Raw genomic sequence first — 19,188 nt, 5'->3', positions numbered from 1 at the left:
CAGCTGACTTGCGTTTAACTCTGTATCAGGCCCTCATTGTTTATGACAATGTTGTGTTTTTCTGTTATTAATGAGAAAGGTGCAACTATCATTTAGGAAGGGCAGGCGATTACTAACGGTCCCCTCTGTCCTAGTGTCCTCTGTAATATAGAAAACAATAGTACCTACATATTCCCCAGCACTGTGCAATCACAGAATTCTATTCAGGCCCTTTGCTAAGCAAGTTGACAGATGAGTCATTTGTGAATTCCATTGATATGTAGTTGTAGACATACTGTAAGTATTACTTCTAATCTGTGAAGCCAGCAGTGACATATTGGGATGGAATCATGCAGTATAAGGGGTCAGGAAGGGATGAAGATTTTGGGTAGGAGCATAAATGGACTGCTCACAAAAAGTAAGACAAAAAGATTATTTAAGTATAATTCAACTTCTGCCTCAAAACTGCCTAGACACTATTGTGCTGATTCTTAGTTGCCAGTAAAGACAAAAAGAGCAAGTGACTTTGGGCCTAATTCCTGTGTGTACGCACTTGCCTAGGCAGCTGCTAATTTTCAGGCTACGGAAATGCTAATCATCGCAAGTGAAGCTGCCACTCAGAAAGAAGATAGACACCCACCAGAGCCATCGTACACTCATTAGCAACTGCATGCACATACACAGCCCATATGTAATAAAGAGGAACATTGACTGCTAGGGTAGCCCTATGCCTATGCAGACTGGACACAGCAGTAGAAACGCAGGAGCCATGTTTTCCATGTTCGCAGCTGACAGCATATAGATGACCCAAAAACAGCCATGACACGCCTTGGTTTTTGCTGCCACTCCCTGTTACCTTCCCCAAGTGGTCACTTCCTATCAATCACTCTGTAGTAAGATCTCACTACGAGCCGCATTGCAGAGGTACAGTACTCTGGCACATGTGCAGTCTGCCGATAATCACTCGGTTGCGTGAACATTGGCATTGCATACAAACATCCTTGGCAAAACCATGTTTGAGATGCTGGATATGTCATGATATGTACAATCTGAGTCCCTGCATTTATTTTAGATTCTGTAACTCACTTTCAGATGACTTGTACATGCCTTCTTCCAACTGTCACTTACTAGAGCGCACTTTTCTCTCTACCTTCCTTCCGCACATTTCAGTCAGATGCAATCATAAGGTCAGTATTCGCAATGTCAACAATAATGTTGAGCCGACTATGTTGACAGTTATGATGATGACATTCTTGAAATATCAACGGGCAACTGGTCAACACCCTCAAAATGTCAACATGACTGCAATGTCAACATCTTAAATGTTGACATGTAAAATCTCGACATTATAAGAATGTGAACATTAGGGTCATGCTGTGAAACATATAGTAAGTCACGAGGGGGAGGTTGGTGTTAGGCTGCAGAGAAGGGGGAGGGCAAAGGGTAGGATTAGGCACTAGGGGGAGGGACAAAGGAAGAGTATTATAGTAACTGCTGCTCCATCAGAGGCCTGCGCCAGGACTGCTGTGCTCATGAATGCCAAGGCTTGGTAGACAATGCAGGGGGGCGCTGCTGCTTCCGGGAGCTGGTAAGTCTCCACTAGACCACCAGGAATGGGTTGTAGACATTTTATCATGTTGATATTGTAGCAGTGTCCACGTAATCAATATCAGCCTCACCACCCCGTTATTGTACATATTTATCAAACAATATGAGTATAGCACCCATAGGGCCTAATTCAAGGTTGATTGCAAAAGCAAAATCTTCCTCTAATGGGCAAAACCATGTGCAGTGCAGGTGGGGCAGATATAACATGTGCAGAGAGAGTTAGATTTGGGTGGGGTGTGTTCAAACTGAAATCTAAATTGCAGTGTAAAAATAAAGCAGCCAGTATTTACCCTGCACAGAAACAATATAAACCACCCAAATCTAACTCTCTCTGCGCATGTTATATCTGCCCCCCCCCCACTCCCCCATTCCTGCATTGCACATGGTTTTGCCCATTAGAGGAAGATTTTGCTTTTGCAATCAACCTTGAATTAGGACCATAGTCAAATAATAAGGATTCAGTGGATGTATTTACAGGGGAAGATATCTGCTGTGATCCCCCATTATCGATCATTAGTAAAATGCCTAGACACTGCAGTACTGGGGAGAATGGGCCCGCCTACAAACAAAGATATCTGTATAGAAATGTCCTCAACAATATGGCCAACCAAATACATAGGAACACAAGGAAACATCACGTTTAACATAAGTCACAGAGAAGGCAACATTAAATCTGCAGACGCATACTGGGAAACTCCAGCTGAGAGCGGTAAGGCAGGGCTAAAGTATCTATATGTGTGAGAGGGAGATGGCTGGGTTTATGTGCGTGAGAGGGAGGTGGATAGGGCAGGGCTGGGTAAATGTGCTTAAGAGGGAGGTGGTTGGGGTATGTGTGTGTGTGTGTGACACGGTATTTATGTATCATACTACTGAGGTGGTTGAGGCAGGGCTAAAGTATCATTTAATTTCTATAATAGATTGACATGTTATAATAATACCCAACCCCCACAGCCCAAACTTTGACAATTAAAAACACAAAACAAAACTGGATTATGCAACAAGTGATGCCCCACACCCACTGTAGTTCCACTCACATTATCCACAGCTCCACCCCCCAGAGAGGCCATGCCCATTTTGACAGTCCCAGGCCCCACAATTTCTTATGACAGACCTGCGCTTAGCCTGGGAAAGAATCGCTCGCACCAGCGCAGTCAGCAGGCTGCACATGCACAGTCGCACGGCCGGGTCCCATACCCAGAAGTAAAGTGACTGCAATAATGATCGCTTTACCTCAAACACATTACAGGGACGGGCTCGTATCATGTCTCTGCATGTGTTTCATCCGAGTGATCCTTAATTTAATATTGCCAATAATAAATTAGAATTATCGGGACCATCTGGATAATTCATAAATATGCCCCTATATGAGTCATCAGAGTGGTTTATTTTTCTTGCCCTGGAGTATAACACAATTCTGCTCTCTGTAATAAATGGTGTCTGATGTAGAGAGTATAGCAGAGCTGCCTCACATCCCAGAACAACCATAAGCACACTTACTGCTAATATAAATACATGGCTCACAAGCACAGAATGTTAGAGAGAGCAAATAAATGTCTTTAGTAAATTACTACATGTAGGAGAGCCTGCAAAAGCAAATACATTATTTTTTTCTGCAGTAGAAAATCCTTAATCTATCCTTAATTTAAAGTATTTTTTTCACACAATGCCATGTAGAATTTACATATAACATACATTTATAAATCAGGTATCACATTTATCCATACTTTATGCTGGTTTACACAGGAATCTGCTATGATGAGCTCTGAAAATGGGTAGTATTATAGTGCACACACAAGGGCTGAGCCGGATTAAGGGGGGGCCCAGGGGGTAAGTACACCAGAGTCCCCCATAGTTTTAGGGGGCCCCCGGCCAGAGCAGCTCTGTCCTAGCTCTGATGCGGTCATCTCCCCTCTCCAGCCTCTGCCACCAGCTCTCCTAGCAGCAGTGGAGGCTGGGAATTAGAATAAGTCCCTGTGCTGCCTGAGATCAGGGGGAAGGGGGACGCTGGCGGGAGTGGCTACTAGTTACCCATTTCCAGGTCAGTCGCTGACTCCTGCACCCCCTCTTCCCAGTTTCATGTCAGAACAGAAGCAGCATTGTGCTTCAGCCAGCCTGTGGTGGTGCAGGGAGGCTGCTGCCGCTTAGCAGCAGTCTCTTCCGCCTGTGCGGGGGGACACACACACACACACACACACACACACACACACACACACACACACACACACAATCACACTGTTCGCTGCTGCTCTTCTGGATTAGCCCCTGGCTGATGGTCACAATCACGCCCTCCGGTTCTGAAAAAAAAAATCCTACTGTCAATGAATAGGCCTCCGAACCCGTACCTGCCTCGCAGCGAGCACAGCAATAGGGGGAGGGCCCCCCTGTCTTCAGTGCCCTGGGTCACCCCAAGGCATAATCTGGCACTGCACAAGGGCAACATAATATTGTAAGGAAATATGTATGTTTAGGGCCAGGTTAAGGGCTACTAATTTGTGGGGGCCCCTACCAATAAAATTGTTACAATGATATGCTGGTGATGCTATCAAAAAGTATAATGTATAAAAACTCCCAGCACCACAAATGTGTTAAACACACTATAATGCCCCCAGTTCATATTGTGCCATATAGAACCCCCTGTCAACATTTGCCACCATGCTGGTGATATACAGTAGTTATGTGTGTGGGCCCCTGGGTGACCACTCCGACAACCCAGTAGTTCATCAGTACTGTGTATACTTAATTCTAGTTTTTTCTTTATTGTCTATATTAGAAACCTTTTATATGTGAACAGTTATAATCAAGGTAAAGTAAAATATCTTCCTTAACATAGAGTTCATTGCTACCTTTTTTTAACCACTCTAAGGGCCTGAATGAGAGATGAACTTTATTTTCATCGCTGATGCGACTTTGGCAAGAAAATATTCAAATTCAGCAGGAGATATCTTTTGAGGACAAAAGACGCCCCCTGACAGCAGCTATCATGCGAGTGCTATGTCCAAAGACGCAACATCAGATCACCATCACGACCATAAGTCATGATGGTTGCAGTCTTTGGCTATCTGAGTAAGTCTCAGCTTACTCAGAATGACCAACGGAACTACTCGTCCGAAGGCGCATACCCTGGCTCGGCACGCCTATAAAACAGGGACAACATACCCCCATTTTGGAGAATGGTTCCTGTCTCTCGGAGAGCAGACGCTAATTTGGGGGGCAGGGCCTAATGATGTGAGAACCCGGCACCCCTCCCAAACCTCCTCTGGAAAAATGCAGCGATTTTCAGGTCCACATGGAGGGGTGCGGCTAAAAGGATGTGCTTAACATAATTTAGTCCCGCACCCTCAATATGGTACCGCAATTCCCTTGATAATTTCCCCATCCTACCCGCTTCACTAGAAAGTTGGTGGGATATGGGAGATTCGTCTAATCTTCTGGGTGAGGTGGGAAGGATGGGGGAGGCAGGAAAACTACCCAAAAATGTGTAAGTCTCCCACAACTTCCAGGAGATTAGGCAAGCATGAGCACAGATGCAAGTCATGTGCCAATCTCTAACAGACAAAGATGCACACAAGCCATCAGGTTTGCGTACATCTCTAAATAAGGCCCTAATGCTGAGTTCCATATTATAGTTTTAGGCTAGATTTTAGAATAAATATGGCAGTTTTTATAAAACAGCTTCTAAATGATATTCATAGCCCTTAGAGCTGTACTCAATTCAACCTTTTGGTTTCTCAACAGTGTCATTAATACTATATTGATTATGTAAGAAAATTGCTAAAATATAGTACAATGACATTAAACAAAAATACGTTATTACATAACAAAAATATTCATATTAAATGCACAGCTGGTGTTCCTGTTGGGAATGCTCAGGGCAGAAATGTGTTGCAGAAATGAAACAGGTTTGAAGGTAATTATTTCAATATGAATCACCTGTGTGAATGCGGCACTCTTCACACAGCAGCCATCTATGGGTCATGTTGCTATGAGAAAAACCTGGTCATGTTAACCCATCCTAACGATTACTTATTGTCACTTTATTTCGTTTGATGCCTGCCGACCTGATGAAAGCCAATATCTGAGTCTGATTTATTATCATTTTTAATAACCAGGAGCTATTTGCCCAACTGAACACTTTATTCTCACATCCATCCATTTAAGTGTAATAATCCATGAATCAATAAATTATTGCAATACTGAGCTTAATCCTAACTTTTATGTGCAATGTTTAGAAAAAAAAACGAATTTTTCTTATCACAGTTTAAAATGCTTGAAATCCTCTTTAGCTCAGGAAAATACAGATAGTTTTAAGAATATAATTTATTCAGGGATTTACAGGGGATTCAGGTATGAAAAAGGATCCTGTAAAAGCTGCACATGTTCAGGACATATAAAATGCGCATATACAGGTTAAAGATTGTATAAGCATCTGAGCATGAGATGGCTATATAGTTGTTTGGTTTTAAAAAGTCATATGGTCAACAAGTTTTGCGTTTTAATCTCAAAGAAACCTGCTGATTACGAGGACGCAAAATATAAATAAAAAATTCACTGCAAAGCAAAGTCCATCGTGCTTCAGAGGAGGAAAGTTTCTTTCTGACTCTGTGCTGTTAATCATACAAATCTCTGGACTATTAACGCTGAGTTCTCCAAATCACAGGACAGAGTAATAAACTAATGTCCTGCAAGTTTGTAGTACAATATGAGGTTATGTTTGCTTACTGCAATTCCATATCCTCCAACATAACCCCTTCCAACAGGTACAAAGAAATCTGTTCGCTCGCTAGCGTTTTTCGCTGCGCAGCGATCAGGCAACTACTGCGCATGCATATGCACCGCAATGCGCAGGCGCGTTGTACTTGTACAAAGCGGATCGTTGCTGTGCACTGGTTCTAGCGAAGAATCCATTCGCACAGCCGATCACAAGGAGATTGACAGAGGGCATTTGTGGGTGGCAACTGATCATTTTCTGGGAGTGTTTGGAAAAACGAGGCGTTTGCAGGGCGGGTGTCTGACGTCAATTCCGGACTCGAATAGGCTGAAGCGATCGCAGCGGCTGAGTAAGGTCAGAGCTACTCAGAAACTGCACAAACTGTTTTTGTACTGCTCGGCTGCACATGCGTTCGCACACTTGCAAAGCTAAAATACACTCACCTATAGGCGGCGTCTATCTGTTTGCAGCGCTGCAAAAAACAGCTAGCGAGCGAACAGATCTGAATTAGGCCCAAAATGCTCTGGTCCTGGACTTCCGATATTGCAGTCACCTGTGTTTAAACACAATTCTCATCAATTAATTGGTGGGAGGGGTCACGTTGGAGGGTCTGCAATTCACTCCATAACACAAAACTAACAGAGTTGTGTAAAAGAAGTGGGAGTGGCCTGTTTACTAGGTACATTCAGAGGAATTGGGCCAGCACGATAGCTGTATTTTCTTTTGTGGAAACATATTACAGTGGTCCATAAGTAAAATAACTAGGAGCCCCGGGATGTTCAGGATTTTTTAAGCTTATGCTACAGGTATATCGTTGATTAAATTGCTGGTGATGCCTGTGATTTTGTATACTCCTATGCTACACTTATGGTAACCCTAAACTCACATATTTTTGTACACACCTCTAATGGGCTGAGAACAATTATATGTGATTGCTGGGGGAATTGGAGGTAAGTTGGCGTGCCTTTGCTGTCGTGCCAGTGGTGTTACTACAGCAGTTCACAGGCATTGTCCTCAATTGAATCGACTCCTGAATGCCATGTAAAAATCATTATATTTTGTGGAACAGTTACGATTTCTGGCAGGCAAACAGGGGCATGGTAAGATGGATGGCAGTTGTCATAATGAGTGTGTGGCCTACATTGTTACACTGTTTTCTTTTTAAAAAAGTTGGGCAGTATGGTTCCATTCTGATAAATACATCTAACATTAATTCTTCAGCATTCAGGGTAAGAGACATTAATAGGACCTCAGGTACGGTGTCCTGGTTCTTTGTTAAAATATACTGTATATAATTGATTTATAACAACGAGTGTGTTACTCCATCACTCATATCTGTAATAAGCTGAACCTTCCTCTTGTATCTGTATACTGCATCAAAGCAATTGATCATTTCAATTATATTTCACCCTTGTTTTGCGAGGACTTGCAAACGGCATTGACAACCTTGACAACCATTGGGTCAAAAAGGTTAATTGAAATAAATCTACTGAAATATTTTATAAAATGAAATTTGTAATGTACACTAGCTACACTAGCCTCTTTATTTTCCACACATCCTGATTAATATATGAATTGGACAATTTGTTTTCAGCATATGAACTACAATGTGATACTCTGTTGGCCAAAGAACAGGTTTGGAACACATTCTGCTTCCTATGATACTGAAAAAGCTTCAGAAAATATTTCCCACAAATTGAAGTGGTTTATCTGACAGCTGCTTAAATATCTAATTTTTACCAGGCATTAACAGTAGCTCACTGCCACCGGCTGCCTACTGTTATACATTCATATGTCTTAAGGGTATCACATAAAACATAGGCTGGGAAAAATATGCAATACAGTATAAGTGGAATTGCAGAATTTATTTTACAATAGAGATCACGCAAAGTCCTTGCACTGAGTTGTTCAATTAACCTAAAAGGGAAGTGTCAAAAAAAAAAAAAAAAAAAAAAAAAAAGTTTTCATAGAATAGAACTTTTGCCAAAGTCTAAGTGGTAGAAAGAGAAACTGCTCTGAATGTCAGGGGATGAAGACTAAATAAAAGTTGACAACTCAGTTGTGTTTTTTAGGAATAGGAAATAATTGGTCATCTTATAAAACCCCGCAAAAAAAGAAAATGTCCTATCTATCTATCTATCTATCTATCTATCTATCTATCTACATATATATATATATATATATATATATACATACATACATAGTTGTCGTCAGTGCTTGTCCTTACTATCAGTGCTTGTCCTTACCATTGCAGTATCCAGCTGGCGATAGGAAAATATGAGGTATTAGTTCATGATTTGATGAGAACTTTTAAGTTTACAGCTCATATTATGGCCACTCAAATTCACGCTTGTCACTGCCAGTAGAGCTGCTATCAGTGGGTGACTGCTGAGACTAGAGTTCTGGGCCTAGAGAGAGATGGGGCCAGGGCTTGCCAACAGCTGCCTTGCACAATGAATGAAAAACATTTTTTTTCAATTATGACAAGTACGTAATGTCATGATGTAACACGTGCCGCACCGATGTCAGAGAAGTCAGCAGCAGCACAAAGAGGACAGCTGAAGCCAGATGACACAGGAGAAAGTGTTTGTGGGCTGTGCGAGCTGGATGTGGAGGCTGAATCTAGAGAGACAGAAGGGTTGCTGGCTGGAGAGATAAAAGGGGTATTGGCTGGAGAGATAGAAGGGGGGCTGGCTGGAGAGATAAAAGGGGTATTGGCTGGAGAGATAGAAGGGGGGCTGGCTGGAGAGACAGAAGGGGGGCTATCTGATGAGACAGAAGAGGTGTTGGCTGGAAAGACACAGAAAGTGGGCCTGGCTGGTGAGACAGAAGGAGGCTGGAGAGACAGAAGTGGCCTAGCTAGAGAGATGGAAGGGAGGCTGGCTGGAGACAGAAGGGGTGAGGGCTGGAGAGACAGCAAGGGGAGCTGGCTGGTGAGACAGAAGGAGGCTGGAGAAAGATAGGGGCTGGCAGGAGAGACAGAAAGGTGTGCTGGTCTTTGGCTAGAGTGAGAGAGAGTGAGAAGGGTTTCTGATCTCTGGCTGGAGAGAGAGGGCGGGATGTACTGAAGGGAAAATGTGGTAAAAGCCCCATTTTGGGGGGTTTTACCGCATTTTCATATGTACCAAGACCCCACCGTCAGGTTACGCCGCCGGGGGTATCGCCATCTTTTGATGGCGATACCCTATAGAAGCCTATGGGCTTCTTACCGCTGCCGCCAACCTGCGCCGCTCACGATGACCTCCCTCCCGACGGCCCCCCTCCTCCTTCTCCCCCGCAGCACAGCCTTGTCTCCTTCTGGCTTCAGGGGGTAGAAGGAGGATCACGGGGACTCCCTGCACTTCACCTCCCGGGGCTGGGAGGTAAGGGAAGCCGCCACACACCCTCTCCTGCGGACCATCACTGATCGCAGGACACCCCTGGCATCGCTTTGAGATACTAATCGCATATGTTAGTACATATGCGATTAGCATCATTACGAAGATAGGCGATGACCCGTGATCATTGATAGTACATCCCCCCCAGAGAGAGAGACAGAGAAGGGGTGCTGGCCTCTGGCTGGAGAGAGAGACAGAGAGAGAGCGAAAGAAAGAAGGGGTGCTGGCTGGAGATACACTGGGGGGCTGGAGAGACAGAAGTAGGCAGGAGAGACACTGTGGGGCTGAAGCTGCAGAAACACGAGGAATGAGGCTGAAGTGAACCGAGGGGAAATGGCTGGAGTCTATTTCACTTCTGGGGGGATGCCTGCATATATTGTCAGTACCAGGCCCCTCAATTTCTGGTGGCAGCCCTGACTAGCAGCATGCATATAATTTATAGTGCATGCCATTCTGCAACTTTTACACAATACATGTGACATTTACGCTCACTCTGGTATTTGTAGCATGTTCAGAAGCCGGAGTATGAAAGAACCTACTGGGCTTCATTGCGCCAGAGGCTAGCGGACCACTGCATGTTAATGGTAATCTTAGATCCACTGAACAACAGTAGTTAATGTATTATAGATGCATTATATTATTATTATAGATAAGTAGGGTGTTAATTTGGGGTTGGACATTGCATAAACTTGTTCATTTTATATCCTTATATCTTTTCTTTGCATGTGATCAATCCTGTATTTACACTGAAAAGTTGTAGACTTGCTCCTATATAGTTATTCACATAACTTGCCTATACAGTGTGTTGAGAAACAAGTTGCACTTATAAGCATAAATACAACACATATCAGTACGTATATATGTTGATATATCTCTGTAATGTGAAGTTTGAGTGGAAAGAAGAGACACATCTCGCTGAAACCAGCCTGATGATGACTGATGTATGGTATCATCTGCAAACAACTTTTAAAATCCGTAAGTATTTATGATTGGGAAAAAAAGATAGTACTGTATAATTAAAACTCACCTCTGCCTGGAGTAAACTCAAATCGTATATCATTGAGTTCCTTTCTGGAATTTCTGCAAAAAAGATCAGAAACACACTTAAATCTAATGAGGCAGAGTTTATTAAAAGCGAGAATACTTAGCAGTTTAGAGGATTTGCAGTTAGAAAAGTAAGCATTTTCCTCTCCTATGGCAAGCCTTCTGCATCCTTAATTTGTCAAAGACGATATAAACTCTAAGAAGGTTCAGGGATATTAACAGCCAAAGGTTTATGGAACAACGAAAAGCTCATTTTTTAGCGGTGCTGTTATTATCTTCTTAATTAACAAAGAGCAAAAGACTGCTTGCAAGTTATTTTTTTATTTCACTGGGAAAAAGCAGCGAGGAAGGTTGGCACTGTATAACGTCTGTATGCAGAATCAGTACAGTGCTCCATTCCAATGAAGCAATTGTTTCCCTGTAGAGTAGCACCCTGAAATCACAAATCTGAATACAATAGAATTAAAAATTGTGACGTAGTATTTTCATTGCAAGATATAAAAACCTTTTATTAAGAAGAAGCTTTCTGTAATCTGTTTAATAAATTATGCTTATATTGGTGCTTTATTGGGGATTGGCAGTGATTTAAACTACAATCATCCATTACTGGTGGCAAGCAGAAGTAGACACTGTAAGTAGATAATTATGGAATTACAGCACCACCTATATGTCAAGGTCTAGAAGTTTATGCACGATCTACTATTTCTCGTCAGTTCTGAACACGGGATATGTCAAGGTTGAAAAAAATTATATATATATATATATATATATATATATATATATACTATGCACTCCAGGACTGAGATGCTTATTGAATAAATCACAGGCAATAGACCAACGGTGCAGTCTATTGCCTGTGATTTATTCAATAAGCATCTCAGTCCTGGACTGCCATCCATTGCATCTCGTCTACATCACATTCCTGGAGGGGCACTGAGGCAAGTTGGCAGTTTGGAGTGAGTGCCGGACTTCTCAACTACTACATACTGTGTATATATATATATATATATATATATATATACACACACACACACACACACACACACACACACACACACATACACACACATACACCCAGCATTGCCTCTGTACATTTTATATAGATATATTTTTTTAAATTACCCTCCCTGATAAAACTCATTTTCGTTCACATATGAATGGTTTAATCTGGGTGGATGTTGTTTCATTATCTCCCCCTCTTCCAGCATTTTAATGATTCTCTCCTGGCCCCCACTGACTTTCAATGTTTCTGTAGCTTTGGATGTCCTGGCCACGGTGGTATGTACATCAGACTCCACTCTTTCAGCTCGTCATATTGTCTGTGCAAACTCTATGTTAGCGGTGCATGCCAGACCAATGACATCAGTCCGTACATTTCCGACAGCAAAGCAGCCCCCATAAGTTTCTATGTGGGCTGCAATGCAGTCAAATTTACCAAGCTCTGAGTCCGGACACTTGGACTCGGACACTAACATCATCTGAAGTTTGGGCTAGCCAATAGTAGCCTCCAGATCCCTCTATATTGATCTCCAATGATGCATGCACTAGCAAAAAACCACGTATGCCTCTGAGGACCCATACCAGGAAGCAAAGTGTTAGCACAAGCTATTATTTTCCACAATTCTGTGAAATTTTATGTTTTTGTGGGATTTATGGCCCTTAAAATGCTCACTCTATGTACAGATTTGGGAACTGAGTGCTCAAGCTAATTGGGCAAATCATGGGGGAGGTTGGTAGATATATCTGCACATGCCGAAGAGTCATTTATGAAACAGCACAAAACATGGGCCTGCATGGGTTATTTATTTAGCAAGTATGCCTAAATTGTTCTTCTAGCATATTTCAAGGCACATACACATTTTACTGTCCTTGGAATTGACATCACTTCAAATCCAATGGAACAAGCTTCTACTCCCCCACAAAAGCATTATCAACACTGAGCATTTTCCCAAAAATAGGTTTCTGACGTTGCAAATGACCATTTGTGTCTGCGAACTAATGGCGGCCAAAGATTTGTAAACAAGCTTTACTGTCTGACTGTAGTAACTGTTGTTAAACCCATTTTACGAAAAGGCCTGGCCAACATCTGATTCAGATTAGTTGTGCGTTAAGATTAGTGGTGCTCACACAGCAAATTCGTTCATCTAGTACAAAACAACTCTTAAATTCTATGCTTCATTGCGTGGTTTCATTTAGAAGACGGAATTAAATTGATTATCGTGCCCAATCTCCCGTGTAAAGTGGTGGGAGATCGTGGCAGTGATATTTAACTGTATGTCTTTATTGCTGTGATCGTGCCCATAAATGGCGGGTTTAGGTTCGTAAAGCAGCTAAACCTGACCCAAGTGCTGGGTACGATCACGAAAAGTGCCGTTTGGGCACCCAAATGGGTCACTTTTCGTACATTTCAGCTCACCACCCTGGAGGAGTTGGAGCTGAAATGCAGGCGCCGGCAGCCATCGCATCTAAACTGGGCTACAATTGAATAGCTCCATTTGGGCACCATCTAGTGGCTGCTGGCGGAAACACATTTGAATTCCGCACCCCAAATGTTTATTCCAGTCATTATTAGTTTTATTCTGTTTCATTCCTGTTTGGAGTCTCCGTAGTTGGAAGCTACTAGGCATATCTTTATGTGTTGATGGGCATCTGACTTGCTCTCTGTGGGGGACAAATCAAATGTTACAAGAGTTCCAAATATAACATATCCTGCCACTTATCTCTGAAAAGCCAGTGAGCTGTAAGGAAGCAGCGACATAAAATATCTTAAAAGAACTGTACTTTTTGAAGCTGTTACTTAGAATTGCATTAGACCCCACCACATACACATGCACAGTAATTGCCAGATTGGCCTCCAAAGAAGATAAACAGGCTTCACAGCATGAAGCTGTGAAAGACAAGTGACCTTCACTTTTGGTTCAATCATTATAATCATCAAAGGGAGGATGTTGTCATGCAACCAAGGCTGCACAGACTGACACACAAGTGTGACAAGAAAAGTAAAAAAAAACATTATTTCTCCATGTAAAACTCTGATGACAAAACTGTAGCTACAGCGAGCAGTCATATTAATGCAATTTCCAGCGTATGTGGTACCGAATAGTTGTTTACACTGATGTCATATACAGTTTGCTTCCAACTGTCACAAATTGCTTGTATTTTTTATATTTGTTTTTCAGGATCCATTATCCAGCAGTCTATTGACATGGGGTCTTCAACACTCTTTCCCTTAATAATACTATGAATATAACACATGCCACCCTAAAATTAAATTAAAATATATATCATTCCTCCTACAATGTAAAGCAAAATAAGGCCCTCATTCAGCATCAGTAGCAGTTTTTACTAAATCGTAAAAACTGCTACTAAAATCTCATGCTAAGGGCCGCCCAGCACAGGGCAAGGCCGCCCAGCATCAAAAATGCTACCCAGCACTGCAGTCGCATTTAAAATGTAATCGCAGCGCAACTTCCGGGATTTCCAGTAGCCTTATACGCAGCATGGCTATGTATGTAGGTGCACCGGCACCATGTTTTCCATCGAATTGGCTGCATGTGATGTCACGTGGCAGCCCCTAAACTTATCCAGACACTCCAACATTGCCCAGACCACTCCCCCCTAACGCTGTGTCACCACACCCCTGATGGTTACCCCCGCCCGTTTGCGATTTTCAGCAGTCTGCGTCTGATACTGAATGAGGGCCTAACTTAGCTGTTCATTAAATTACATACAATATATGTAAAGAGACATTACACTATAAGATGACTTTTATGTGCTGCTTGTGCCTTATTAACAACCCCCTTTGTGTCACAGTGAGAAAGTAGGGAAGTATGTCCTATTCACCACTGGCCTGCCTAGTCGCTGGTGCAGGCCACAGTAAACAGGTGTTTGGAGCAGAGTACATGTGACTTGATGCTCAGATCCACGCAAATGTTGGGAGGTATACACCTGTACTTTAGGTACAAACTTTACCACATCTATGTGGTTGCTATTTATCTACTTCCTTCATGTGGCTATCTTTGCTGGGGGCCATTATGAATCCTGGCACGCCCTACTTACAAATACCTTCACATATCCCTACCCGATTATAGTACATGTTATGTGTTTTATATTGGACTTGTTCCACCTCGCTGCTAACACTCTGTAGCTGACTGGCTCTCCTGACTTCTTCCATTGATTTTAATTATCTGTTAGACCACAGTAAATTAGTATTTCAGTATAATGTGACTGCTCACCTCCACAGGTTTGCTGTAGATGACCCTGAAAGTCTAACTAAAGGGATACAGAAGGTTGGTTTGCTAAAAGTAGAAGACCCACTAGTGTATCGCCTTAGTTCTGGAGAGCTTCCATCTGCAGTTCACAATGTAAAAGCAATTTGTTTTCTAGCAAAACCTGCAAAAGGGCGAGTAGATGCCAACAAATAAAGACCATGTGGAGTTGGACAAATCCTTTAAGACAGTCTGGGGGCAATTCAGTTAAATTAAATGTTTGACATACTGTATGCCATTGGAATGGCATGGGAGAATTCATTCTAGATACAGGTAGCTGGATGAAAGTTTATTTATGTACAGTGCATCCGGAAAGTATTAACAGATCTTCACTTTTTCCACATTTTGTTATGTTACAGCCTTATTCCAAACTGGAATAAATTCATATTTTTCCCTCAAAATTCTACACACAATACCCCATAATGACAACGTGAAAAAAAGTTTTTTTTAGATTTTTGCAAATTTATTTAAAAAAAACTCATAAGAAATCACATGTACATAAGTATTCACAGACTTTGCTCAATACTTTGTTGATGCACCTTTGGCAGCAATTACAGCCTCAAGTCTTTTTGAATATGTGCCACAAGCTTGGCACACCTATCTGGGCAGTTTCGCCCATTCCTCTTTGCAGCATCTCTCAAGCTCCATCAGGTTGGATGGGAAGAGTTGGTGCACAGCCATTTTTAGATCTCTCCAGAGATGTTCATTCGGATTCCAGACATTCACAGAGTTGTCCTGAAGCCACTCCTTTGATATCTTGGCTGTGTGTTTAGGGTTGTTGTCCTGCTGAAAGATGAACCGTTGGACCAGTCTGAGGTCAAAAGAGCTCTGGAACAGGTTTTCATCCAGGATGTCTCTGTACATTGCTGCATTCATCTTTCCCTCTATCCTGACCTGTTTCCCATTCCCTGCTGCTGAAAAACATCCCCACAGCATGATGCTGCCACCACCATGCTTCACTGTAGGGATGGTATTGGCCTGGTGATGAGTGGTGCCTGGTTTCCTCCAAACATGACGCCTGGCGTTCACCTCAAAGAGTTCAATCTTTGTCTCATCAGACCAGAGACTTTTGTTTCTCATGGTCTGAGTGTCTTTCAGGTGCATTTTGGCAAACTCCAGGTGGGCTGCCATGTGCTTTTTACTAAGGAGTGGCATCCGTCTAGCCACTTTACCATACAGACCTGCTTGGTGGATTGCTGCAGAGATGGTTGTCCTTCTGGAAGGTTCTCTTCTCTCCACAGAAGAATGCTGTAGCTCTGACAGAGTAACCATTGGGTTCTTGTCACCTCCCTGACTAGGGCCATTCTCCACCGATCGACCAGTTTAGATGGCCGACCAGCTCTAGGAAGAGTCCTGGTGGTCCCAAACTTCTTCCATTTATGGATGATGGAGGCCAATGTGCTCATTGGGACCTTCAAAGCAGCAGATATTTTTCTGTATCCTTCCCCAGATTTGTGCCTTGAGACAACCTGTCTCAGAGGTATGAATGCCAAATTGATTTCTCACAAATATTTAAAATGCCCGCTCTAATATATATTGTAAATGCCTACACCTCTTATTACCATATCCCATGAATGTGCGCTATACATCGCAAAACACTGCATCCCATAAGAGAAAACAATACACCCACACATTATCTGAGTTCCAAAGCTCATTGATGTATATATTTGTTATTAAAAGGATATGGATTCAATATATATTACAATGTACAGTATACCAATAGTTACAACTCATACAGCAAGCAGTTAATACATACAGTTACATACAATTACATACAGTTACAGGCCAGCGATACAATTACCATTCCCTCCAATGCATCTTATGTCTCTCTCTCTCTGTAAATAAATACAGGAACTGAACTGGCAGCAAGTCCATCATCGTCTGAGACCAAAAAGCCACTGAGCTCCTGTGTGATCAATGTGTTATCTAGTTTCTGGGGGAGGGGTTCACGATGAGTCACCAGTCCCTTTGTATATGGTAATCAGGTTCAGCCTTGAAGACATCCAAAGGGCTGGCCTGAGTTTCCTGTCCACTGTCCTAATAAGAGTGATTTTAGCCTTTATACATTTAATCATAATTATCCGCTGCAATGTCCCACAACTTCACAACAAGCATCAAATGAATCTACACATTAATCTGGTTGTTTTAATAGTAAATATGACAGGTCTATCTTGTTTCATTCAAATAATACACATTCATGACATTACTTCATTAGATAATTTTAAATCATCATGATGTCTGGCGCTTGATATTATTATAATTATGTACTGTATGCAATAAGTGTCGAATCCATCTCTGTGGCATGTCCATGTAAATGCGTGTGTTACCATATATTGCTGTGCTCGCTGCGCGTATTTGCAAGTATAGCGACTTATATGTGTGTAGTTTGTATGTTCTCTTTATGTAATATTTTTTTGACTTCGACAGTCCACCCTTTGGCAGCAAACAATAACTGCCATCAATTATTAACATAAGAAAAAATATTTCATACCATAATCGGTGACCTAGACACAAGTATGTATGCATTTCGCAAATCAGATGCTTGACTATATTTGGGGAAGACAGGGAGGAGGACGAGACATCCTCTATATGCACTCGGCGGTCACGGGACCACTGGTTGGGTGTGGGACAACATTCAACCTATAGAGTATGCTGGGACAGTGCTTTGGCCTATAATGTCTGATTTGCGACGAACATTTCACACATACATGTACCTACGTCTTTGTACACTGATGTTTGGATTCGATTTGAGGTTCTGTTGGATAGATGAAGAAGACACAAACAAATCGTGACAGTGACATATAAAATTTTCATGATCTACATATTCCTATCATTTTCTGAACATTTTTTCCATTTCTGGAACATATGCTAGGTCTGTTTAATAATTGAACAAGGGTTATAAGTAGTGTCCTTCCTAAATAACATAAACCTTCGGAGTTCGGGGAGAGCCACTCATAAACCTTTCTTCCACATATATTAATGAGCTCTTTATCTGCAATGTGTGAATAGCCATTGTCTGATTGTTCCTGATTACCTCTGAACTCCATAACTACTAGAACTTTGATTTTTCTCTGACTTTAACAAACTGATCGGCTAATCCTGGGATCCTATAAGGAAATCACTCCTTCCTCCAGAACCAGTTCCAGTCCCACACTCGACTCCTCATAAAAAAACCTCGCAAAAATAGAATATCCTGAAAGAAAATGTTTGTCAGCGGGAAAGAGAGAAAAGAGAAATAGAACAAAACAACTCTTGTTCATAACAAATCAATTACAATGACTGGTCTTTCTGCAATCCTTTAGTACGCTCAGGTAGTGTTCAACAGTGCCGCCTCTCAGTCTTCACGGAACAGAGTCTCTGGTGATACGAGGTTCTCTTTGCCTTGCTCTTTGGACACACAGTTCACTTAAAACACACAGTTCACTTTGCTCTCCACCTTGCTCTTTGAACACACAGTTACCAAACTACACAAACTCGATGAATGTGAGCAATAAACTACTTTGTCACGAGTTCTCTCAGGGTCAGCGACCTTCTTGCAGTGGGACGAGTGGACCCAAATCTTTCTTTCGGCGACCTTTAGTGCTGTCAACAAAACTTGGTATGGTCCTTCCCACCTGTCTATTAGGCAACCTGAGCATAAGAACAATCACACAGTCTCTTGGTTCATAATCAAGACAGTTAGCATTTGGCATACCAGCAATCAACAGTTTCAAGTTCTTTGTCAAGTTCTCAAATGCTGGCTCATCTCAACAAGATACTGTACTGTCACCTCATTGGTGTATTCCTGATCATTGTGCGGATCAATCATGACATGAGGTTGTCTTTCAAAAACAACTAAAAAAAAAATACCAAAACAAAAACAAATTTCGAAGAGGGTGATTCGTTGAGTGAAGATCTGGGAGTGGTTCCGAAGCTACATAATACTAGTGGCAGTATCTATGATCACAATAGTACAATTTCAGGCTTTGCTCCTACTTCTAGGGGTAACATTATCTACACACAAATTTCTGCGCAATTTTTCTTTGCGGTAAACACAGCAGCATCCGTGGCGGCAGGAAATGCCTCTACCCAGTTTGAGAAAACATCAGTGCACACCAATACATAACAATAATTCCTAAAGGGTGTTAACTGTACGAAGTCGATTTGTATTTCCTGAAAAGATCCGTCTGCAGGAGGGATATGGGATTGCTCTGTTGGTATTGCT

General features: G+C 42.1%; 1 protein-coding gene across 1 annotated transcript in view; it reads right to left on the bottom strand.

The window, feature by feature from the left end:
- The window catches only part of STK39 (serine/threonine kinase 39), a 604,781-nt gene that overhangs the window by 107,480 nt on the left and 478,113 nt on the right, over nucleotides 1-19,188 (bottom strand). Inside the window, exon 15 of the mRNA XM_063933583.1 lies at nucleotides 10,700-10,752. Within this exon, the coding sequence (XP_063789653.1) occupies nucleotides 10,700-10,752 (53 nt within the window). The remainder of the gene's footprint in view (nucleotides 1-10,699; nucleotides 10,753-19,188) is intronic.

The sequence above is a fragment of the Pseudophryne corroboree genome, chromosome 7, assembly GCF_028390025.1.
Source record: "Pseudophryne corroboree isolate aPseCor3 chromosome 7, aPseCor3.hap2, whole genome shotgun sequence".
Classification (NCBI taxonomy): Eukaryota; Metazoa; Chordata; class Amphibia; order Anura; family Myobatrachidae; genus Pseudophryne; species Pseudophryne corroboree.
The sequence above is the reverse complement of the archived record's forward strand: the minus strand, read 5'-3'. Positions and strand labels throughout refer to the sequence as shown.